The 25,580-nt window shown below is 39.0% G+C and overlaps 1 protein-coding gene across 1 annotated transcript in view; it reads right to left on the bottom strand.

Annotated features, from left to right (window-relative positions):
- Window positions 1–25,580, bottom strand: part of MAP3K5 (mitogen-activated protein kinase kinase kinase 5) — a 62,938-nt gene that overhangs the window by 17,501 nt on the left and 19,857 nt on the right. The window contains exons 8-17 of the mRNA XM_009864830.1: window positions 23,863–24,016; window positions 21,646–21,753; window positions 16,254–16,303; window positions 11,290–11,385; window positions 9,898–9,979; window positions 7,868–8,001; window positions 3,879–4,006; window positions 1,832–1,968; window positions 1,116–1,221; window positions 39–196 (exon numbers count right to left, since the gene is read on the bottom strand). Of these exons, the coding sequence (XP_009863132.1) occupies window positions 39–196; window positions 1,116–1,221; window positions 1,832–1,968; window positions 3,879–4,006; window positions 7,868–8,001; window positions 9,898–9,979; window positions 11,290–11,385; window positions 16,254–16,303; window positions 21,646–21,753; window positions 23,863–24,016 (1,153 nt within the window). The remainder of the gene's footprint in view (window positions 1–38; window positions 197–1,115; window positions 1,222–1,831; window positions 1,969–3,878; window positions 4,007–7,867; window positions 8,002–9,897; window positions 9,980–11,289; window positions 11,386–16,253; window positions 16,304–21,645; window positions 21,754–23,862; window positions 24,017–25,580) is intronic.

The following is a 25,580-nucleotide window of genomic DNA, read 5'->3' as shown; positions in this document are numbered from 1 at the left end:
CAAATACCAGCCTGAGCTGTAAAAGGAAGACGCCTGACCTTAAACATAGCTGCTTGCGGTTCTCCCAGCTCATAAAACGGGGGCTTCCCTGTAGCCATCTCAATGATTGTGCACCCCAAAGACCAGATGTCTGCAGCTTTCCCATAGCCACGGGGCCCTTTGTCGATGATTTCTGGTGCCATATACTGAAGGGTACCTGTTTAAAACATATGCAATTTTTTTTTTAATTATGCAATAATGATGCAAACAGACAGCTAAAGGACAACTGGAACAAAATAGCTGAGGAGTGAGCAGTATCGGGAGAGTTAAAAAAAATACTCTATTCATAAGTTGTCATATGCATTCTATGTAAACCTCAAAATACTATTCAAAATATTACTTGTGCTAAACGCATCTGATATCATGTGCAGATTTGGTGATATCACGTTTCAAAGCTAATGACAACTACTAAGAGGTTTCAACGAGCTTTGAATCATACATAATTTTCATTTTACTGTACTACAGATTAAGACTAAAATAAGGATGATCGCTCTGAATTGCATCCAGAAAGAACAAGCAAGTGAAACCTGAAATCTGGAAGTAAACCAGCAGGTGATATGAAGACTTTTTTTAAAAGGGAATCAATCTGACACATTGTTCTGCATTTTGTTCTGTTTAGAACAGAAATGGAAAAGTAGAGGATAGAATTAAAATAACAGTCAGTTCTCATTTTGCATAATTATTTAATGAAGTGTCACTGCGTGATTTAACATCCAAATGAAACTATCAAGCAGACTGAGGATCAAGTTAATGACAGGCTCTGTAGATAAGTAACTTTGGAGATGAAGCCAGGATGTCCAAACCAGACATGAAAGAAAGAAGAAAAAAAAAGGAAAAAAAAGACACAGCTCTTCTATTGTAGCAGACTTTCACGTGTCAAGTGGAACTTCCAAAACAGCATTCTGTTCGAACAGTGCACACAAGTGCAGTGTATATATTAGGATTCAGTATAGAAAAAGTTATTCTTTCAGCAACCTTTTATCTTGATTTGAAGTCAATGGAAGTTCAGCAACTGTGGATTCTGACCCCACATGCACAGTTTGAGTGAGGAAAGAGTCTCTGTTCTGGGAACATACCAGTGAAAGTTTCAGTACATGGGTTGATTCCTGCAAGTCTCTTTGAAGTTCCAAAGTCTGAAATCTTTAACACTCCACTGTACGTGTTGATAAGCACATTATCACCCTAAGGAACAGAACATTCAGAGCAATTATTTTTCTCTGCTGACTCTTCATGTAGGACTTCTTGCATAGCCTGTTTCTGCAATGCATTCTTTAGTACGTAACAATTACTTCCTAAGGCTCTTAAGAGAGGAGATGAAAGACAAATCAATAGTGTTTCTGCCTTATATAATCCCATTATCAGATACTCTAAGTGAACTTCCTCTACTACAGGAATTCCATTAAAAATATTAAGAGAGGGAGAAAGACTTTTTCTTTTTAAAGGTAACTTTTGCCATCTGCAATCTTCTTGGAAAAGCACCTGCTAATATCCCATCAACAATCTTCACTTCTGATAAGCTTTTATGAAAGTTCAATGTCGTTGAAAACAGAAATAATAACATCCGCTTCATCATATCTTAAGTGCTATATGTCAATACTTCTAAAATAAAAAACACCAACATATTCTGTTGGTTGAAATTCAAATCAACAATGGTTCACTTACCAGTGGTTCAGAATAGCAGAGAGGGTATATGACAACACAGAACTTTCAGATAAGTTTTTAAATTATAGGAAAAATAAATAGTTATGCAGTTACATAACACTATTAGACTTAATTCTCTGCAAATTCCTACCTTTATGTCTCGATGCACTATTTGATTATCATGGAGATATTTTAATCCTTCAAGAATTTGCTTGGTATAAAAGCCAATTGTCTGCTCATTGTTTTTTAATGGTCCCCATTTTGATCGTAGAAGAGCAGAAAGGCTACCTATAATTTTGGAGAGAAAAAAAGTGAGAGTAAAAATCTAAAAAAATTCTGCCCTCTTCCCCAAAGGAAAAAAAAATAGAGAGCAATAACAAACGTCGATCCCAAACAAAGTGTAGGCACCTCTTCTATAACCAACAGCTTCTCCAGCCAAATATTTACTTGCGTTATCACCAATCGAAGTAATTAAAAAGGTCTCTATCTCCACCGGCCTCAGCTGCAGCAGAGAAGCATACGCTTCCTCAAGCGGGCAGATCAGAACCCATTTAATCAACGTGCTCACCTCTCTCCTGTGCCTGGAGAGAAGTTGCCCCAGAGGAACGTTTTGAGAGTGAAGAACGGTGGATGTGCATATACATGTCTTTGTACACCAACTCCACAGTTTCTCAAAAAGCTCAGGAAGTGGGATTTTTGTTGTGTCTGTCTGCTGCAAGTTCTTTGGTCTCAAAACAGAAGCAGCCATCACCAATCACCTTTCTCCTTGTTAGGTACATGAGGAGGGCTCAGCTATCTGAGACTAACTACAGTCTTTCTAGCAGGACGACTACAGATTATCTCTGATTTTGATTGGCTTTGCATGGCCAGGTTTTGGCAGCAGAGGTGCTACAGGGTGGCTTCTGTGAGAAGCTTCTCGAAGCTTCTCCTACATCCAGCAGAGCCAATGCCAGCTGGCTCCGAGACAGATCTGGTGCTGGTCAAGGCTGAACCCATCAGGGATGGTGGTAGCACTTCTGGAATAATATATTTAAGAAGATGGGGAAAAACCCGTGCACCAGCAACTACAGCTGAAAAGATAAGTGAGAATATGTGAGAGACAGAACTCTCCAGACACCAGGTCAGTGAAGAAGGTCAGGGAGGAGGTGCTCCAGGCACAGCAGCAAATATTCCCCTCCAGCCCATGGTGAGGCAGGCTGTCCCCCTGCAGCCCATGGCGCAGATGTCCGCCTGCAGCCCATGGAGGACCCTGCACTAGAGAAGGTGGATGAGCTCAAAGGAAGCTGTGACTCTGTGAGAAGCCCACACTGAAGCAGGCTCCTGGCAGGACCCATGGAGAGAAAAGCCCACACTGGAGTAGGTTTGCTGGCAGGACTTGTGACCCTGCAGGGGACCTATGTTGGAGCGGTTTGCTCCTGAAGGACTGCACCCTGTAGGAAAAACTCATGTCGGAGCAGTTCATGAAGAACTATAGACCTTGGCAAGGACTCATGTTGGAGAAGGCTGTCTCCTATAGAAGGGATCCACATTGGAGCAGGGATATTGTGAGGAGTGATCCCCCTGAGGAGGAAGGAGCAGTAGAAACAATGCGTGATGAACTGACCGCAACCCCCATTCCCTGTCCCCCTGCACTGCTGGAGAGGAGGAGGTAATCAGGAAGGAAGTTAAGCCTGGGAAGAAGGGATGAGTGTGAGGAAGGTCTTTTTTAAGATCTGCGTTTATTTGTTGTTATCCTACTCTGATTTAATTGGTAATAAATTAATTTTTCTGCAAGTGAAGACTGTTTTGCCTGTGACAGTAATTGAGTGATCTCATATCATCCTTATCTCAGCCCACAAACCTTTTGTTATACTTTTTCTTCCCTGTCCAGCTGAGGAGGGGAGTCACAGAGCGACTTTAGTGGTCACCTGGCCTCCAGCCACGGTGAACCTACCACAGATTTGTAGGTAAAAGGAGGTCACCTGCCTCAGCAATGATCTTAAGCCTATCTGTAGCACATCCTGTGTGGATACTGAATGAGAAGATCCAAGCACTTTGCATACATGGTTTTCCCCATTAATTTAGGAAAGAGATATTAAAGAATATTACACTTGCATGAAATACATCTTGTTGCAGTACTACAGGTTTTTATACTTCTAAAATGTTAACCAAGAAAAAAAATCTAACCACCTCTCAAACCAGTCTTCCCCACAGCTTACCCCCTGGTACTTGTTCCATGAATATCTTAATGAAGCCATTCTCACTGACAGAACCTAAATACTGGACAATGTTCTTATGTTTGAGGTGTTTATGCAAAGCTATTTCTTCATGCAGAGGTTGGGAGTACCTGGAAAAAAAAAGAGGCAGTTTATTCAATACTGACTTTTGGGAAGAAAGACTTGTTTTTACTGTAGTAGCTCAAGTTCTATTTTACACACCATGAAACACATTTACACTGAAAATGACTGTGTGTTAGATGCATTTAACCACAGTGGTCAGCATATAGTAAAAATTATGCAATCATATAGAAATATATGCAACATACCTAATATATGTAATAGTGTGTATACACACACATAAAAATGTTATAAATACACATAGACTGAGCAAAACAAAATCAGTGAATCACAGAATGTTCGGGGCTGGAAGGGACCTCAAAAGATCATCTAGTCCAATTCCCCTGCCAGAGCAGGATCCCCTAGGGCAGTCACACAGGAACGCATCCAGGCGAGTTTTGAAAGTCTCCAGAGAAGGAGACTCCACAACCTCTCTGGGCAGCCTGTGCCAGCGCTCTGGCACCCTCACAGTGAAGAAGTTTCTCCTCACATTGAGGTGGAACTTCCTATGTTCTAAACTTAAAACCATTATTTCTTGTTCTATTGCTGGGCACCACTGCAAAGAGCCTACTCCCTTCCTCTTTACATTCACCCATGATAGTTATATATGTTAATAAGATCCCCTCTCAGCCGTCTCTTTTCAAGGCTGAACAGCCCCAGTTCTCTCAGTCTCTCTGAGAAAAATTAACTTCTATTCAAATTAACTCGAAGAGTACAAACAATTGGACAAGTGGTTGGATTCAGACTAGCACCAAAGTGAACAACTAAACATGAAGTTAGCATGCAGCTAAAATCACTTCAGTAACAAAAACAAATTACCATTTAAATTTTAATTAAACTAGGAGTCTTATCTGAAAGCAAGGGTGGACAGCTATCAGAGTAAGAAAACAGGAATCACTTTATGGGGAGATATTCAGAAGAACCAACCAAAACAATTTATTCACATGTAATCCAGTCCAAGGTAAAATATTTGTCAGAGATGTAAGCTTTTCAGCAGTCTTTTTGCCAAGACTGTTTCTGGAGTCTGGATTCTTCTCCAGTGCTGAGCATGCACCAAAACAGATCGGCAGCTGATGTGCAACCTGGGCCAGCCCAAATGCTCTTCTTCCATCCAAGGGTGAGTTGGGAGCAGGTCAGCTGCCAGATTCTGTGTATTGTCTGGCAAAACGCAGACAATGTGCTGAGAGTCTGGCAGCTGTTTTCATGAAAGCACTAACATCTGCAGTCACACTTTCAGGGCATGTGAAATAGGTGAAGGACACCGACCTTCTTCCATCAGTCCAGATGCAAGGAGGTGCTGCTCAGTCTTGCACAAGTGGAAGACACATTCAGATGCTTATACCGAGCGAGTATCAAATATAACACTAAAATCCACCTTGCAGCTACTTGCCACCAAAAGGAATAGTTTTCCTGCCAGCTTCACCTTCAACAGGTTGCTCTCAGACTTTGTACCACTGATATATTCTTGTCCCCTAATGAGCTGGCATAAAACTTTTATTTTATTCATTCAAAGGGAGTCAGCTCTCACTGGACCCAGCAGAGCACCAATGCCAGGAACACAATCAAAGCACGAGAGAAAGTGAAATTGTTACGGAAAAAGCGCCTGCGAGCCCTCCTCCCTTTTGGGGCAGGAAGTTATCGGTTCAGCCTAACAACACATTAAGCTACAAGTGGAGGCTGAACTCCTAAAAAACGTGGAAGGAAAAGGAAAAAAAAATAGCAGGCATCTAAAAATCCCTCTGGAAAACAACTGCTCCAGAAAACAAGTACTTGGTTAATGATAAGCATGATTATGCATCTCTAAGTCTATTTACTGAAAACTAATTTGAGTTTTGGCTTGCCTCTACACACATGACTATAAAGATTCTGACTACACTGTTTGTCATTCAGAAACACAAAATCATCAGAGATTATATCCCTGAGTTCTATCAATGGGACATTCACTTGGAGTGGCAATAGCAAGACCATTGTAATTCTTCCCTCTGCACTTTTAAACTGCACAGTTAATTGAGTCTTAAACTACTGAAATAATTCAGCAAATAAAATAAAGCTGTAGGAAAATTCTCCTGTGGGATGAAGCATTTATTATTTAAGAATTTAGTCATTAGGAGACTTCAGAATTTGTCTTTCTTCATTCCATTTAAATCCTAGAAAGCTAGATTTTTTTTTCTACCTCATATGATTTTGTTTTAACTTGGAAAGCTGATAAGGCCACTGGTACCATTTTGTAGTACCAGAAATACATTTTAGGTGGACAGCACTGCAGGAATGTTTCATCTTCTTTCAGAACATGTCTCCATAGTTTAACATTTCCTGACAATTCAACAGCTTATATTTAACATATTGAAAACTCCCTGATTTTTGCACAGAAATCATGGCATGTCTCACCATGCTCTGTCTCAAAACTTATTTCTTACGAATCTAAAAGATCAAAAAGTAATTTTTAGTTTGAAAGTGGTAAGAATTCACTTCAGACATTAATATTTTTTTTTGCTATAGCTGTCTTTCAAAGTGCTAAAAGATCAGGTTATAATTTAATCAGAAATGAATTAATAAATTTTTCTTACTTTGCCATTAAAAGAATAAAACTTTAAATTTAGCCTGGAAGACTGTAAATGTTTTTGGAGCTCTAAATGAAAGACTAAAAGCTTTTCAGTAATCTCTTTTCCAGTGTGCTTTTGCACATTGAACCTGTAATCTTTTCCATTGAGAATTCTTTTAAAATGTGTATTGGAGAAGAAAAAAACAGATTGTTTTTTTCTTCTTTAAAGTGGTTATTGGTCTATTCAGGCTTTGTATTAACCATAGCTGTTACAAATAACAAATTTCTTCTTAGCATACACAAAACTTGCAACACTATTTAGAGTCAAGATTACTCTGTGTAATCAGGTCGTACTTTCTGAGAAATTGTACCACATTCTGAAGTTGAATTTACAATAACAATAAAGAGGATGGAAAATAATCTAATATCTTTAAAATATTATGAGCATGGAAAAAGTATTAGACCACAGACATATTCATACTGAATACCCAATATATATACATATATATGGACTCAAAAATATTTAGAAGGATTAATTTTTTGAACTTCAAAGAAAACAACAAGTGAGGATAGAATAACTGAAGGAAGTCCCACAGGAGGTACCAATAGAGAAAATAAAAAAGGGGGGAGGGGAAGACTGATCTAGAATACCAGGTGGCATTACGCACACACACAAAGCCCCCAACTTTACAAGAGTTACTGCACAGTGTCCTGTCAACATCTGAGCTCCAAATTAGTTTAAATAATGCGACTTGATGCTGGATACACTGTATAATAATGAAGTGTCTGGTCTTTACATAGCAGCCTTTACAAATAAGAAAGGGCAATACATGTCTAAAGAGACTACATTTAAAAAAGTGGATAAAAAGATCATTCCACATGATCTATTATGTTAAGAGGCTTCATAATAAATGATGCACAAACAGGAAAGGAAAACATCTTTAACAGGCTCAGAATTTTAAAGGATGCATCAAATCACAAATTTCTACAGCTCTTTTACACAGACATGCTTGAGCATGTCTAAGTAGATAGGGCTTATCACTAGGTGTTTGAGTGAGATTTTGCCATTCAGCAATGTTTCTTTTGGAAGAAAAAAGTATTATAAATTACCAGTACCAAAACATCTAAATTCTCAGTTGTGATCATAATCCATTCTGCAACTTGGAAACATCTAGTTACAAAGACAGAGAACACCATTATATACCCCAGACAGGTAATTAATTCGCAGCTTTGTAGTAGAGGTACTCCTTGATCAGCAAACTAGTTGATCACATTACTGCTGGAATTATATAATGTACAACATTTGGAATCATTGTCACAGTTACTGTACCTGCTGTCTCTCTCTGGGATTTCTTTAATAGCAATTCTGACTTGATTGCTCAAATCTCGTCCTGCGTACACAATGCCGTAGGTTCCTTTCCCCAGAATGACTCGCTCGCCATTTTCATCATATTCATAATCATACTGCAAAGTAAACAACAACACGAAATAAAATACAGGTATGAGATTTAGCCCATCTGCCCCTGTGCTCACCACTAAGGCATTGAAGATGCTAGTTGCTCTCTGCAGACCATGGAGAAAGACAGAAAATCACCTCAAAAAGGCAATTCAGATACTGTTGCAACATGCCTCTATTTCCCCATCGGTGGTACAGGAAGCTTTTAAGGTAACTATTTCAGGTAAGTGCGTAAAACTAAGCTAGCTTTTACCTGTTCTGCCTTGTTACACTTGCATGTCTTACCAGCAGCTGCAATTCTGCTGGCAGGTGCTGTAAAAACAGGAGAAGACGACAGAGGGCATTCTGCACCAAGCTGAGTTCGGCTCCCGCACAGACATAGAAAGCAAGGCAGGATACTCTTAATTTGTTCCAGATGCTCTCCCGACCTGACCACATCTTCCAAACCCGGAATAACCTCAATTTTGCCAGTGTCAGGTCAGCCAGTAGAGTATGCCAATGGAGGGTAGTCAGGATTGCAGTGTATTAAGCATGGTTTTGGCTGAATTTGAATTTCAAAGATTTTAAGGCCAGTCCAGAAAAGGTCTTTAGATGGATTATCTGTTCTGTCCTCTTGTGTAATACAGAAATGTAATTTCCCATGCTCACTCCCAGGTTAAACCCAGTAGCTTATGCTTAAAGGTTTCTTTATTTTCTTCCAAATAAAGACTGCTATTTATTATTTTTTTTTACAAAAAATTAAAAAAAAAACCCAAAAACGAGGAATCCACCACATCTTTTAATACTTTGTTCCAACAGTTACTCTCATGGTGAAGTCATGCCTCTTAATTCAAATTTCTTTGGTGTTACTATTTAATTACTTTTTTCTTCAACAGATCATTAGCGCATCGTAATTTTCCCAGTAAAAATACTTACCCACTGCAATCAAGTCACCCACTGCTTTTTTTTTTTTGCTAAAATGAACAAGTCAGTGACCCTAAGGTTCTCATTATAGGGTATTTTTCTATCCCACAAGTCACTTGTGGTTTCCTTTTGTCCCATCTCCATTTTCATATATATTATAAAATGCCAACATCAGAACTGGGGCAGAGGGCTGTCTGTATTCATTATGCAGCACTGACTCTCTCAGTTAGTTTTGGATGTCTCCAGAACTTTGGAGATTTTATGTGACAGAACGTGGACTTAGATATTATATTCTCTTCCCCATCACCTAAAATAAAGCCTGAACAGCTTAACTCCTGCAATGCACCCAGTGGCCCTGTACTCGCTCTTCAACCACATGCGTACCCAGGAAAGCTAGAGCTTAGCTAAAAGGGGTGGCAGCAGCAATGTGGCACCCTAAGCTCCAGCTTGAGTTAGTGGGCTAAGGGTAAGAGCAGACTCCCAGCAGCATCAACACCAACATCTGACTTGAGTTTGCTGTTCATTGCCTACAGACGGTAACTAGCACAGACAAGACTTCCCCTACTACAATTATACCCTCACTTGTTGTGCAAACAACCTGCCAATAACGTAAGTGCGCACAATTCCAGTGATGCATGAAACAGAAAACAAACAGTTTTTAAAATTTAAAGAGTTGCTAACACTGCCTGACTATGATTATACTCTGAAGTAACTGCTACAAGAGTCACTCTGTAGGAAGCATGACAGGGGAATTCCAGAGCCGAGTCCCTCCTCAAGCTGGTATGCTGAGATACAAGAGATTTAGCTATGCTGGTTATAAAAACTACATGAGGACCATCAAAAAGAATCATTAATTTACAAATAGTAGAGGATAAAATTTTGTAAACAAAAACTTGTCTAACTTCTTCCAGAGAAGGGATTAGTAATTTATTGTCCTCACTGAAATGCTAGACTAGAAGCCAAAATTCTTAGTATGTTGGGGAAAAAAAAAGTTAAAATACCTCTAGAGAGTCTCCATCACATTCCCCTTCCTCTGTAGTCTTCCCTATTTCTTCAGTTATACCATTCACCATGTCAAAAAACCTGTTAAAAGAAAAAAAAAGCAAAAAAACTAAACCCATACTTAACAATGGGGACAAAGACAAAAGACAATGGGGACACTTCTCTCTAAATTAATGAATGAACCAAAAGAGGACTTAAGTGTAACTTCAGTGTAAAAGATTTTTGGCAAAAAGAAAACCAAATATTTAACAGTCAAAATCTGCAGATTTTCTACTTCTTATGTACTCCTTTAACATGTGCTAGACATCCATGATGTCTGAAATTGTTAATAGAATTTGTATTTAAAAATCTATGTATCTGGTGAAATTCTCATCCGATAATACCATTTCTTTATGTCCGATGAAAACACTGAAGCATCATGAGAAGCATGTAAGTCTTGCCTACATTTGGAGGAGTTTTTGTAGTGCAGGACAGCTAGCTTGAAGTTTTGGTTTGTATGAAAAGCAGGTCTATTTTACAACTTCCCATAAAAAAAGATATATATATATACTACTACACATGAATTCTATCCCTTTGACAGAATGCAAGTAAACCCACTACGCTATACTATAGAATTTCTTACTCATCTTGTAAGAAGTGCTCAGATATGAAGGGGAATGAATATGGTAAACGAACCTATATGAATGAGAATGGAGGAGAGAACAAGCCAGGGACTGGGTGAGGAGGTGGCCGCAGCCATTAACATGGAGTACTGCAATGATTTTTGATAAAGCTGCAGCCTTTTTTAGCATAAGAAGACATGATATTTCATCCGGCAATGCCTTCTGGATCAATTCAAGACCACAGCCCTCAAGCTTATGGAGCAGAAATACAGCTTAGAGAAACTGAGACAGCCCTAATTTTGTTGAACAAACACTTGCTAAGCTTCCTGTAAGGATACAGGTACAAACTTACTCATGAAAACATGATGCTAACGTAAAGGAAACCAAATGTGCTTCTTCATAATCATAAATAAAATTTTAGTTACAGCGAAAGAGAGATCCTGACCAGACCTTGTTTTTACCCCAAACATTCCCACTTCAGAAAGTCCTTTTTAAGTTTAGGATGCTTTGTTTGTTGCCCCCAATACAACACTTGTAGTAAGCCTTAACAGGATAACTATTAGGAAAATAATACCACAAAATGTGTAAAAAATTAATAATATAAATTTGCAATCCTATTTATTTCTAATTTTTGTCTGAGCTTGCACTTCAACACTTCAAAACTCATATAGCTCCAAGGGTATTACATAACGCTAAGCTTTTCCATGAAAGACAGTGATCGCTGAGGATGCTCAGAAACCATCTACCCCATCACAGGCCACGTTTTTTCTAAAATAAAAAGTGACACACCTTCTGCAATGAAGTTCTGTGCAGAAATAGATCTGAAAGTCATCCGAGTTGTGCAGCACGTATAGAAAACAGCATCGTTCTTCAAACTTCGAAATGCTGAAAGAAGAGCCAAACAGAACACGTTATCAGAAAGGTGCATTTGGATTTCTACCAGCTATGTGAAATCATACAGATCAACCTATTTAATACGGGAAAGCACCAGATTAAACCTAAGAAAAGCCACAGTTTTTCCTCATTGCAGAATACAAGAGTGTAATTTTACAAAGTTCAAATTTTTCTGTTTGCTCTCATTCAGTTTGCCCATCTAGTCCACACATTCACCAAGAAAGAGTAGGGGCAAAGAAGTTAATAGGATTATTTCCATTGACCTGAGTCACTTCTGTTTCGAATGCATTTAGGTAAGATCCTTAAATTTCCACTCCTACAGCCAGGATGAAACATCCTTTCAGGATCATATTAGAAAGGTGAACTTTGAACTCAAATCATGAGTTCTTCCTGGTTTAGAAATCAGTCACAGCTCAATTTTGAACACAAAAAATCCAGATCGGTGCCTTGTGAATTAGTACACTGATAATATGTTAAAAAATATTTTTAAGTTGTCAGCATCAAAAAATGAGGTGAGTGACTTCACTAGCCTTGCCTATCTTCAGTTTTTTCTGCTATAACAGGAGAACAAAAATAACAGAGAAGTACATATGCCACTCCCTTATGGATGCATAGATGTCTCAGCAGAAGAGCAGAAGAGGTGAAAATTCCAGTACAGTTGTCAGTTTTCTACCTCAAGTATGCTGAACTCTTGCAGAGTTATTCATTCACCAGAACTGTTTTATATGTATGTCATTACTGTGTTCCATATAGAAAATATTAAACATTATTTGAAATAGCTCTTTCTGTAACTTTGTCACATGTTGAGCGTCAGGTATTAAGCTGATGTGGTAAAACTGATTAATACAACATCGGGGAGGGGGGAAAGACAGCTAGAGCTATTACAAAGGAATATCATGTTGTATTTGAGAAACCAAGACAAATTAATTCTTAAGATACTGGACAAAATCCACAGTCCTAGTGAAATCAATCTATTTTAGCTGGATCAAGACAGTCATCATGTTTTTAACTAATTTATAGCACAAAAAAGTAGAATGGCATTCCATGTTGTGCCAAATGATTGATGCTTTAATTAACATAAAGGTTTTTCTGTGAGTATCAGGAATACTTGTAATTTTCAACCTTTAATAGGCGTGTCTAAGGTTGTCTGATCTTTGCTTCCTTCTAGGATTCCTCTATCGCTGTAACTTTTGATAAACAAAAGGATCTTTAGACAAGCTGGGGAAGCCTGCCTTTCACAAAGCTACTTAAGAGAAGGCCAAACTTCATTATAAGAATGTTTTTCTTGTCTTTGGGTGTGGCGACTCAGTTTTACATTAGGAAAAATTCGTAAGTGCTAAGTAATGGGCACCTTTGGGAAGAAAGTCATAGTCCCCAGTTTATAAATCAACTTTTAACTCAACATTTTCAGGCACATAGGTAAACTCTCCAGACATGGAATAACTGATATTAAACAGAACTACTCATTCATTTCAAGTTCCATGCAAGCTTAACATTGTACTGAATAAACTGTCAGTTTAAACCTGACGTGCGCAGAAGCCACTGACCAACACAGCAGTGAATAAAAGGGTAAGAATGTGGAGTGTACACAGAGGGTAGACAAATTAATAAATATTTAAGGCCTTTAAGCAAGCATTTACATTACTTATATATTGCCTTCCTCTCTGTTATAGTGAAAAAAGGACAACTAAAAATACCAAATTATAAAAAGAGACAAGATCATTTCCTCAGGAAATGCCTCATTCTGAGAGTTCCCGAGCACACGTAATACCCACTGACTTCTACAACAGCAGAATTGGGGCTGAATTTGCAAAACTCCAAAGACAAACTGTAAAACATGATGCAGCGTGGCCTCGTGCCCAGCTCGTGTGCATCCAGAAGTCAGAGATGCTTTAACTAACTGCTTACTAACACTTCCCGATGAAGCAGCAGATGAAAGAGCCGAGCGTTGGCAGCATCCAGAGGAGAGCAGCTCTGTGGAACTTTTGCCTGTTTTCTAGAAGCACAGCAGTAGACACCTCCCACTGTCATAAGTAGTCTGACACAATTTCAAGTGCCAAGAACTTGGGACAGAAGACTTGTCAACTCTTAAGCTATGAAGAAAACTGGATGCAGACTTTTTCACTGCTTCTAACACAACACTCATCAGCATGACCTCTGAGGCACTCTCACAGGAACAACACAAGTAGCAGTTGCTTTATAATCCAGGGCTTGTCCCAAACATCGAGTAAAAGCCGACTTGTAGTCTAGCAACTTCAGTCTGCTACTTTATTTCTAAAATTAGAAAAATCAAGACGGTATCTTCAGCTCTGCAGAATACTAGGAACTTTTCTGGATAACCTAAGATGTGAAGTAATTTGGGGTAGCAGCCATGTTCCAAAAACTCGGATGAAGCCTTTAAGATTAATGGTACCTTTTGGCCCAATCCAATAAAAAAAAAATAAATTTACTGTTTAAGAGGTCAAGAAAGCATATGACTCCCTGCAAACAGAGTGTGATTTAGCACTATGCTGCTCTGAGAGCAGCTAAATACACTTTCCAAGTCCCTTTGCAGTTCTTGAGAGCTGAACTTTACTCATAAGATGCTGACTACACTGGCTGATACAAAGAACACAGAAAAAGTGACCCATCAGTCACTTTCCTGAGGTATTTACCAAAAACATTAGCCATATTTCAATGTTAGATGTCTCTTCAGACCTGCTGTCTCCTTATGTAATGGAGTAAATATTTACGGAGGCCTTTGCCAAAAAGGCCTCCGAGATCACGTACAAAGACCCGTCTTGTACGTTAAGGCTGCACATCTAAAGCTGGCTCTTCTTAGTTTAGAAAGGCTGAGAATCCTCATAAAGCTGGAAGCTCCCACTTCCTAGACTGCTTTAAGTCTAGGAGCTTCAAAGGAGCCAAAAATAACCTCGATACCAAAATAGATTAGAAGCAAGTCTGCTTCTGAAGGCAGTCCCATTCCAAAGAATATCTGCCTTCATAAAACTAGGAAAAAATTTGAAAAACACTGAAAAATTGAGTGATCAGAAGCTTGCACGTATTAGGAACAAGACAAAGAGAGAGGCTCATTCAGTTTTATACTTTATACATAACATAAAGATTTCCTCTGCAGCTCCTCATAGAGGCAGCCAGAGTTTTCTAAGAATTCAGTGACTGCTGGCTGACCATAAAGTCTCCCAAGCTGTTTTGGATATCTGTCTAGATGAACAGATTGGAAATTTAAATGACAAAGTAAGTGACAACTGACAGTTTAAATAACAAATGCAGGAACATCAGGAGAAACAGTACTGACCACAGTATGGTTTAATAACAGAGAAGGAAAAAGAAAGGACAATAAATATTTTTAATTTTCTTTTTTTTCAGAGACACACAAAACCATACTGCAACCAAAAGCCAAACCAGACTGAACTACGCGTATCATTGCAATTTTTGTCTAAAATAGGCTGAACCCCACAGGACTGAATTTCTGTGCCTACTGATAGCTTGTTTTTTTAAAGTTACTTTTTGGAAGAAAAAAGAATCATCCATCTGTGCAAAAACGTCCTGCAGACATAGCAACAGCTTTGTGTGTATGGAACAGCTATTATTAGACCAGAGTAATGACTATTTTTAAAAAAAAGTAGTAGGATTTATGAATTTATTTTTTTTAAATTACACTAAAAACAAACACTGAAGTGGAAAGTTGCAGGATGCCAAAGAATAAATAAATTCCAGAAAAAGAAAAAAAGAGACTAAGATGAAGAATTGATCCAAAGAGGTCACAACAGCAGTAGAACACTACTTTCTTACTATCAGAAGACGCAATTTGTCAGGCTGGACCCTGCCAAACAGGATGCACTCTACACTCAACCTGGTTTGGCAGAGCAGACCCATTAGCTCAGATTCAGCTGTACTGTACTGGCAATATGGCACACAATCCATTAAAGAATTCTCCCTGGAAGAAATCTCCCCAGTAGACAAAAAACGTTTTGCTGAAATCAAGCAAAAAGATGGCAAAGTTTCCTCCATTGTCATTACCTCATGAGCCTTGTCCCAAAGACAAAAGTGTGCTGAAGAAAAGAAAGTTGACCTTAAATGTACAGCATCACTCTAATCCAGTCAAGCCAGACTTTCACATTTCACTTGTACTCCACATGAATCTTTGGGAAGTAAGGGGTTGGTTTTCGGTTGTTTTGATTAAGTGTTGTTATGGTTTTTTTCTTACCCTTCTTCTTTCTCTATTGATTCCCTTTTTTCTATTCTCCCAATCTTCAAGTTTTTACTTTGTGGTCTAACTAACTCTCTGCATTGACAGACTCCTCTCCTTATGGGCCTTCTCTGAAATAGTTTTGCTGCCATATCCATAAACAGACACAGAAGAAAAACAAAAAAACCCCTCCAAATGTACAGACTCACACCAAACTCCAACAACAGGTAAGCAACTGATCTTGTCAGTTCCTCATATCCTCCTGCTCTGCATCCACATGTTACCTCCTGGTGTGCTTACATATTCTGTGCACCAGGTAGCTCTCGGCTGTGACAGAACGCAGGCAAAATGACAGGAAACACCAACAGTTATTATAGTTCAATCTTAATTAGCACAAAGTAAGTGACTACCAACTTTTCTAAAATGCTAGTTCTTTAATTCAGGAGGCTATGTTTGCTAATTTTTACAGAATGAACTCTGCAAGTAGTCATTTCTGAATACGGTTTAAGACTCTCAGGGCTTCACTTAGAGCAGGGCACCTATGAACATATCTGCACGGTTCTGCTCCAATTTGCTGTCTGTTACTCCACCAACATCCACAGTGGCAGCTTAACACATTACTCATGCAATTGCTCTTTTCATTTCAAAACCTGAAAAGGAAACAACTTACCTTACTCCCCTGATAGAGGCAGCACTAAAGTTCCACTCATGGATGCCTTTCTGTACCACACAGAAGAAAAGAGAAAAAAAATGAATAAAGCATTCCTTTTTATGAACAAAGCACCAGTAGGTATCATCTTCTAGACTGAAACTAAAGAAAAAGAAAGACAAATGCTTTAATTACAACAGCCTATTACCTTTTAACAGTTATTTTTCAGGGCTTTTTTTTTTTTTCCTCCTCACCCAAATCCAAAGAAACACGAGTTCTACGTAGAAGCTTTGGGTTGCTTGTTTATTCACTATTTCCTTTGCAAACACAATAGGATTTTTGGAAACATGCAAATTAGCAGATCAGAAGGGCTGCCAGCATAGCCTGGTCTGGTTGCTGAAACTGGGGTCACCCATGACTCTCTGGAAAGAAGGGCAGAAAATTTCCTCTGAGAGTAACAAGAGCCTGCTCTACATGCTCAGTGCCCTAGCATGTGGGAAGACGAGGCAGAGAAAGCTCCAAGCAAGGAGCCTGATGCTGGAGAGCCAAGTGGGAAGTTCTTGAAAAGTAGAAGGAATTGCTCAGGGAAGGAGCAAATCTGAAGGCCAAGTGTCCAAAGAAGCAGAAAGGAGGTCATTTCCCCAGGAAACCAGAAGAGAGCAGTAAGAATGTACCAGAAACCCTAAGAGCTGCTGGGGTAGTAAACAAGGCTGGAGGAAAAAAGCCACCCTATAAAAACACAAAGACCCAGGCATCACTTATTTTCGGATCTTTTAAATTTACATTTGTCACATTCAGCAGAACTGAGTTCTCTCTATAGACAGTCACGCTGCTCTGTGTTTATGTTCTAATAAAAATTTACTGTAGGAAACAGAAGCCTTTTGTAGCTTCCAATGAAAACATTCTCCTCTCAGGAAAAGGTGGAGCTATACCACCTCAAAGCCCTGGCAACCTTGGGATGCCACCACAATGAGCAACACAGTTGAAGAACCTCTGCTTTCTAGAGTTGAATTTCACTTGGCATTTTAGTGATCTGAGCAATTAAAAGGCACAACGACATTTCTTGCTGAGAGGTAATTTATAGCATAAGGGCATAGTGTCAAATACAATCAAACATACTCCAAAACAAGACATTAAAATGTGTAGCTTATAAAACATTTCATGAACAGTGGAACATACAGAAGTCAGAACTAATACACTGCCAAAAACAGTTGCACAACATGCAGGAAATGATAGAGGAAATTATTCTCACAGATATAGCAGCTTTCTATAAGACTTCCAACATTAATTTTCTCCTCCTCTATAATTCTTTCCTTCCTGCTCAAATCACATTAAAGGTTGCAAGGCTAATATGAAATGACTAACACAACGTACCAAAAAATAAAAGCAAGCATCTTCCTTGAAGCAGAAGCTTCACACTATAATTGTAAAGCACAAAGCAGCAACTCCAGTAACTCCACTATGAATTTGATGTAAAATGGAGGGCATGGGTTTCTCCAGGGACAGGGGAACAGTCTATGATTCAGAAAAGGTGGGACTGCATCTTTAAGTGGAGGTACCAACTCATGCTAGTATGAAGTGTTTGTGAAACTGTTATCTGAGTTGCCTGGTTCTCCCACATGAGGAAAAATCACCAACTCGATCTCTCTGCTAATAAAGAAGGTATACCTGCATCATCTTTTACTCCTCCCTCCACATACAGACTGTGACACTTCAAAATTTTCCATGCTTGGAAACTCTCTTCAGAGCTGAGCTATTGGTACTTGTCCAATTCGCAGTACTGGGAACAATCTAAAATCTAAATAAGTTAAAATATATGTCCCGATAGGCAGAAATGCTCAAGAGGCGTAACTGTTTTGTGTCTTACCTGTCATCTCTGTGCAACTAATCTCTCCCATATTCACACATATTTTATTTACCACGCAAAGTTCTCAGGCAATGAAATAATATAAAAGTTATGTCCCTCATGATCTTGCCAAATTTTAAATACACTGGAGTAAATATATCAGGCTTGCTATCCAAATTCAGCATCTGGTCTTTGGTTAGGCAAAAAAAAAACCCAACAAACTCAAACAACCACCCAAAACAAAACTCAGAATGGATTCAGAAGCCAAAGAGAAACAGAGACAGGCTGTTCTATTTCAAACTTGCAAACAGCACTGCTGCATTCCTCTAACCCCATGTGGAAAAGGCTGCTAAAATTAGGGAACTGCAAGGCAACGGTTATGTGCATTCTACAAAATATAATGCTGTCTGATTTTTATGGGTATTTGTTTATGTTCAACTTGGTAGTATTAAATAGGCAAAAATATTAAGGTACACTGCTAAAAAGCCCCAGAAAAGAACAAGGCCATATTATTTACTCTAGTATTACTTGTCATTTCCCTATTTATTCCTTTTCTAATCCAAATTGGAACTCAGCAGGAACCTGCAGCCAGTGATTTGAAATGGAAGCTCAGCTTCTTTGCACATGAAAGGAAGTTCACACACTTCGTTAACTCACAATTCTTATTCTTAGAGCACTGTCTGAATTCTGAAAAATACATAGAACCATTAATATATGAGCCAAAATGAACTGAAATCTGAAGCATGAGCTGGTAAAACTCTGATGGACTTATGGCTGGTAGATTGAAATTGAATAGTTGAAATTTCCAAACCCAGCTGTCCTTTGCACTAGGGAGAGGTGGCCTTTACTTGTTAATCAGCCCCTAAAATAGCCGTTTTCAAGTCTAGTAAGGACCAAAGTAAGAGTCTTCCTCTTTGCAGTGGGACAGATATTATACTGGTTATATTCAACTGAAAAGGAAGTTGGCATCTCCACATTTTTCTAGTCCTTTTTCTCACAGTAAGGTTTCTGATGGATTTTAAGAACTTGGACAAAACTTGCACCAACAGACTGTAACTGTACAACTGAAGAGGTAATTACTAAATTGCCCCCTACATTCTTTTGATAGGTACTGTGGCTTGCAGGGCAAGGATGCCTGCACTGAGTATGGTCCCAGGCTACCGAATAAGCTCACCACAGTAAGGATTCTGGCCAGAGCAAAAGTACTCGGAAGTACATTTAAAACTGACTTTGTCTAAACGCTATTGATTAACACTAGGGGGGGGGAAAAAAGAAAAACAAAAAAGAAAAACACTAATCTGCAGAAAATACAGAGATATAGTCCCCAAATCAGAAAAGGGGGTAAAGCAGGGCGAGGAAAAAAAAAAATAAAAGGTGTAACATACTATAAAGAAACTTTAAAAATGGAATAAGAGAATTACAATAACAGAAAATGCTACAAAGCAGAGGTTACAAACTCTGCAAAGTCAAAATAACCTATCTACTGAACACCAAACAGGTATACCCCCAAATACAGCCAAATCCTCCTCCCAGTCACAGGATGACTGAGCAGTCGAGTGACACATCTACAAAAAAGGCCACTGATGAAAGTATCAGGCAAAATATCCCAGCAGCTAAAAGAGACGTGAACGCACCATAAAATACCATTCTTGAAATAAAAGTGCACATGCTCAAGTAAGGTTAAGTCGAACTGGAACGTAAGGAGTCACAGATGCCATGTGTGGCCAGTACACCAAGCCTACTTGTACTGCTGTACTGGGTTTGTGTGGCCAGGTTTTGGCAGTGGGGGGCTGTAGGGGCATCTTCTGTGAGAACCTGCTCGAAGCTTCCCCTAGGCCTGATAGAGCCAATGCCAGTCAACTCCAAAGACGGACCCGTCGCTGGTCAAGGCTGAGCCCATCAGCAGTGGTGGTAACGCCTCTGTGAGAACATAGCTAAGAAGGCGGGAAAAAAGAAACCTGGCACGCTTGCAGAGAGAGAGAGAGAGAGAGAGGAGAATATGTGAAGACACAAAAGGGGAGGATGAGAATCAATCAGGAGTAAATTTAAGCCTGGGAAGAAGGGAAGGTAAAGCAATGAGAAAACCAAATCTTATCTCTAATTTGATTGGTAATAAATTAAACTAAAATGCCCAACTCCAGTCTGTCTTGCCTGTGATGGTAATTGCTGAGTTATCTCCCTATCTTTATCTCAACCTATGAGCCCTTCATTATATCTTCTCTCCCCTGTCTAGTTGAGAAGGGGGAGTGATAGAGCAGCTGTGGTGGGCACCTGGCCTCCAGCCAGGGCCAAACCACTACATCTGCCTAAAAAACCCAAACACTAAGAGATAGTAGGATTCTCCTTAAAAATACCATGTGGTAAATATCAGAAAGAGAAAGGAAGCACTTAACATAAACATTGTGTTAGCAAAAGAACAAATGAGTATGAAATGGCCACAAACAAGCTCAGACTGAAACTTCTTCACTGCGAGGGTGACAGAGCACTGGCAACCAGAGAGGTTGTGGAGTCTCCTTCCCTGGAGACTTTCAAAACTTGCCTGGACGTGTTCCTGTGTGGCTGCCCTAGGAGATCCTGCTCTGGCAGGGGGGTTAGACTAGATGATCTTTTGAGGTCCTTTCCAACCCCGAACATTCTATGATTCTATGACTACCTGAAAAACAGGTCTTCTCTGTCCTACCCTGCAAGTAAATAAAATGCTGCCATGGAAGAATGAATAGTGTTAGTTCTTCCAAATCGTACCATCTCCAGCGCTGCGCGTCCACCTGAGGCAGCTTTCACTCACTCTTCACACACCATCCCCATGTGTCCCTGCTCCTGTCCTCTGAGGGTCTACGATGTTCTTCCTGCCTTCTCTTATCAGCATTTTGCTCCCTAAGCATCTCAGAATGCGATAACCATTCCTGGTTTTCCTCATGCTTCACATCTCCAGATTTTCTAAGTTCCTTTCCAAATAGGTCTGGCTATCTCACACGTTGACATATGGACTTTGCAGCTTTTTCAATTTTTAGACCTCCTGAACATCCACCTATCCTTCTGCCAGATCCTTCTTTGGCTTTTGACTGATTGCTCTCTTGTTTTAAGACAGCAGTCTCTATTACTTTCATATTAAAGAATTATTTACTACAGCTGACAAGCAATACTTCAAGTACAGGAACTAGATAGTTTTGTTTGTATAAGTCATTTTATGCTACATTATTTGTACGATGGCAGTATACTGTAAATTACTCATGAAATCTTAAGCAACTGACTTGTATAACACAGACTGGTTTAAAACAATTTGAAAGAAGATGCAAATTATTTTTTAAAAATTATGGAGACAAAATACCCACTGAACAAAAAGACAAACTTAAAGAAAAAAATTAAGATTATCACATTAAAAATAATAATGATTAAAAAAGGTATGGCAACATAGTAACACAGAGAAAGATGCTGTGTACATAAAACACTTTTCTCCTTGCAGAATCCATTGTTAAATGCAACTGTACACATGTTACATGCCTTATGTACCATGCATCCTTTTAAACTGTGAAAAAAGTTACAACTACAGACAACATCATGGTATACCTTGTCATCAGGCAGCACATGCCAGATAGATACAGTCTTCTCCTCGGCTTCACTGTTGATGGAGAGATACGAGGGCTGATAGATTTTTGTTGGTTCTAATATTAAGACCTTGTAGGAAATTAAAAAGAAAAATCAAGCGTTACTATAAAATATGTAGAACTCAAAAAAGTATTAAAATCTGTTAAAATTACTTCCATAGCCATAGCACAACAAAAGAAACAAGGGAAACCATGAAAAGTAAAATTTTAGGTACTGGACTAGTTTAATATGGCTTTTTTTTTAAATCTTGTTTTTCATACAAGGCTATTATGTGTCAATTTGCAGGACATATAATAATTTTCCAAATAATTTCTCTGACAACACCATGTTTTGAAACCTTTCTGTCACAATTTCTTCTTTTGCAATGTGATTCAAAAATGTCCATCTCCCATGTGGACAGCATATTTGGGTAAATCAGAAAAACACATCAACCTAGAGCTACACTGAACTGCTTTTGATTTAGATCAGTGTGAACCGTAGCACCAGAGCAAATGATTCTCTCAAAAGCCACAAGCACCACTGCAAGAGACTGACAGCTAAATATTATAGAAAAAATCCTGGAATTAGTGAAACAAAAAACTAGAACCATCATGTAAAAGAGGTGGGATGCAGTGCAGCAAGATTTAGTCTAATATAAGCACTTAGTAAATGCTTTAATAATGTTCTGCTAGAATTACTTCCAGATCTTCAAAGCTTCCAATGCACTTTAAAGGAGAAAGTCAACGAAACTTGGGTATTTGAAGAAGTGTGGTTTCTCATTAGAATTACTTATTTATTTTAGATTTTCAGTGGTTTAAAATCTGATGTCTAAACCACCAACTCTATATTGCCTGTGTTAAAGGTATTCTCATTCCTCAGAATCACAGAATGCATTGGGTTGGAAGAGACATTTAAAGGTCATCCAGATAAACCCCCTGCAGTGGGCAGGGACATCTTTACCTAGATCAGGTTGCTCAGAGCCCCATCAACCCTGATCTTGAATGGCTCCAAGGATGGAACCTCCACCACCTCTCTGGACAACCTGTTTCAGTGTTTCACCATCCTCATTATAAAGCACTTTATTCTAACGTTTAATCTAAATGGACTCTGCTTGAATACAAAGTATTGTCACCGATTCAAGAAAAAGCTACTCTCCTTCCACTGCAGTATGCATAGGAAGACTCCTAGCCCTCAGTATCTAGCTGAAAGACATCTATAAAGCAGGACTAAGTTGAAGATCTCCTTCCTTTCTTCTGCCCTTCTCTCTCCCATAAAAGCTCCAACAGCAACTGCTATTTAAACCAAAAAGCTGTATTTGCTAATGGTCAGCTAAGGGGAATATCCATACTCATATAGTTAATATATACAGGGAACAGGTATCTTTTTACTATATACTTCCAGTACATTGTACAACACCAAGGTCATAGAGTCATAGAATGGCCTAGGTTGGAAGGGACCTTAGAGATCATTTAATCCAACCTCCCTGTCATGGGCAGGGACGCCACCTGTCGACTAGACGAGGCAACACATGGGGACCAAGCACGAATCGATCCCGTGACCTCAGTGTTGTCATTGTTGTCAGCAATGCGCTCAACCCACTGAGCTAATCAGCCCCCTAAAAGGTATCTAATAAAAGCTTACAGCAAAATGTTCATGAAAGAAATCAGAAAAGTACATATATACTTATAGTGCAATGTTGTTGAAATACATTCTTTAGTAACTGGAACAGTAGTTTTCTGACTGCTTGGGCTGATTTTTAACCTCCAAGAGAGCACAGGCTTAACTGGCAGTAGGGTATGCAAGGACTACTGAGCTAGGAAGAGACTGAATTTAAATACCTTTTCTTCAAAGTATAATACAGTTAATATAGTACCACCTGGAATACACTGCAAAAGTTTCCTTTAGAAGTATACCCTTTGGTAGCAAACATTAAATAGTAAAGTTCTGTCTTGACTTTTTTTCCTCATTACTTTCACATGGAACACACTGTGAAATCTCATTGTAGCTACATGCAGTCAATTAAAACCAATCTAGTATGCAGGCCAAATACTTGTCTCCTGGACAAGCAATTTATTGTCTGGCAACCTAAAAACAAGTAGTGTTTTATGTCATTTCCTTCATGTCACAGTATATTAAAAAATAAAAAAAAACAACCAAGAAACAATACCAAAAAAACCCAACAACAAAACAATCACTTACTGGAAATCGAACTACAGACACATCTGTCTTTGTGGCTTCAACAAGGAAGTCCATCCAGAAGTCCACGAGTTCCTGCTTGGCAGTATGTTGTTCTGGAGTCAGTTTCTTAAAATGCTGATATATCAAAATAGTCTCTACAATAGACTTCAGGTACCTGTGATTATCCAAGCATACATAGATAGTACATTTAATATAGTTTGTAAATAATAATGCCTCCATCTTTAATCACAACTGAAGCATTCACCATTGCAATACCAAGGCAGCCGGAAAGATTTTGTTTCTCTGGGCTTGCTTTTAACAATGGCAATTCCCCATTTGGAACTGGAAATGGGGCTGCTATATTAGTAACCTGAAATACAAATGAGTTCCGGACCACTCCTCCCGGCATATATTCCTGATCCCATATACTGTTTCCTATCCCAAAACACAAAAGCTTCATGAAGCAGCCAAATCCTCTACCTGCAGACAAAACTGGTCACTTCTGAAACAGGTTTGACACAGACTCAAACTCAAATGAAAAAACTAAGGTGAGCAGTCCACTAGTTTAACTTTCTACACTGTTCCATCTTCTGTCTTGTATCTGCCTTGGCAGTCGTTCAAAACAGGTTTCTAAAACATGATGCTTCTAGAATTGATTACCCTGTAAAGACAACAATGGCTATGCTAAACAGCCTTTTGGCATTGCTAGGGAAGGGTAACAGCAGTGCTGAATATCTCCTCTAAATGCAGCTCATCCCGCTGCTGTTCTGTGTTCTGGGACTGCTTACAACATTGCTTTCCCTTGGCATTTTTGAAAAAAAGTTGTAAACTAATATTATGTGATTTTTATGAATATTACAGCAATGAGATATACATGCTTAAAGAGGATTTTTCACTGTCATCACCTTATCACAATTTGACTATTCATGGAAACCCTGTTTCCAGGCTTACGACAAGAAGATGTAATGTAAACCCAGAGGGCCTTTTCAGAACAGTTCCATGGCTGTTCATTTCCCAGTTATCCCTAGGGGCCACGAGGATATCTGGCTTAACGTAGCATATCTACTCCCCTTTGCTCCAATTTTTGAACAGCAGGAAACAGACTGGGAAGGAAATGCTCACAGCAGAAATCCTTCCTGAAGCACAAATGAGTGTGCTGTATTTTCAGAGTTTAATCCACAGACTTAAACGCCACAGAGGAACTAGTACGTAAAATCCTGACAACTAGGCATTCATAAACTCCAGAAAACTCTACCAGGAGACTTTCAGAGAGTGCTATCCAGCTTCTAAGTAAAACATGCACATAGTAAAACCAGAAATCCCTGCAGATAAATATACTGTAAATGGCATTTATAAAATACTTGGTCGGAAAACCAGAATTCTTAACTTTGACAGCTTCCTATGTTATGTCAATATAGAAGTTTAACATTTCCACATTTTAGTCCTTACTTGCTGCCTACATCCAAAGCCAAACAGGAACCAGGAGCCTGTTGGCTCTCTTGGCCTTTGTGTAACAGAAGTTACTGGGTTGTTATTAACCCTAGATTTATAATCTTTCTGTTAATTGCACTTCAGTCTGCAGTCTTTTCAATCACAATGAGATGCAACTTGCACCACGCAGCTCATTTGCGTTCAAGTTCCTAAAACAGCTGGTACGTGCAAAAACCGTCGCTGGATTCCAAGGTATATCTGCGTCTCTCTAGCCGAGCTGCATTCCCAAAAAACTTTCAGGCAGTTGT

This window comes from Apaloderma vittatum, unplaced genomic scaffold (assembly GCF_000703405.1).
Source record: "Apaloderma vittatum isolate BGI_N311 unplaced genomic scaffold, ASM70340v1 scaffold3092, whole genome shotgun sequence".
Classification (NCBI taxonomy): Eukaryota; Metazoa; Chordata; class Aves; order Trogoniformes; family Trogonidae; genus Apaloderma; species Apaloderma vittatum.
The sequence above is the reverse complement of the archived record's forward strand: the minus strand, read 5'-3'. Positions and strand labels throughout refer to the sequence as shown.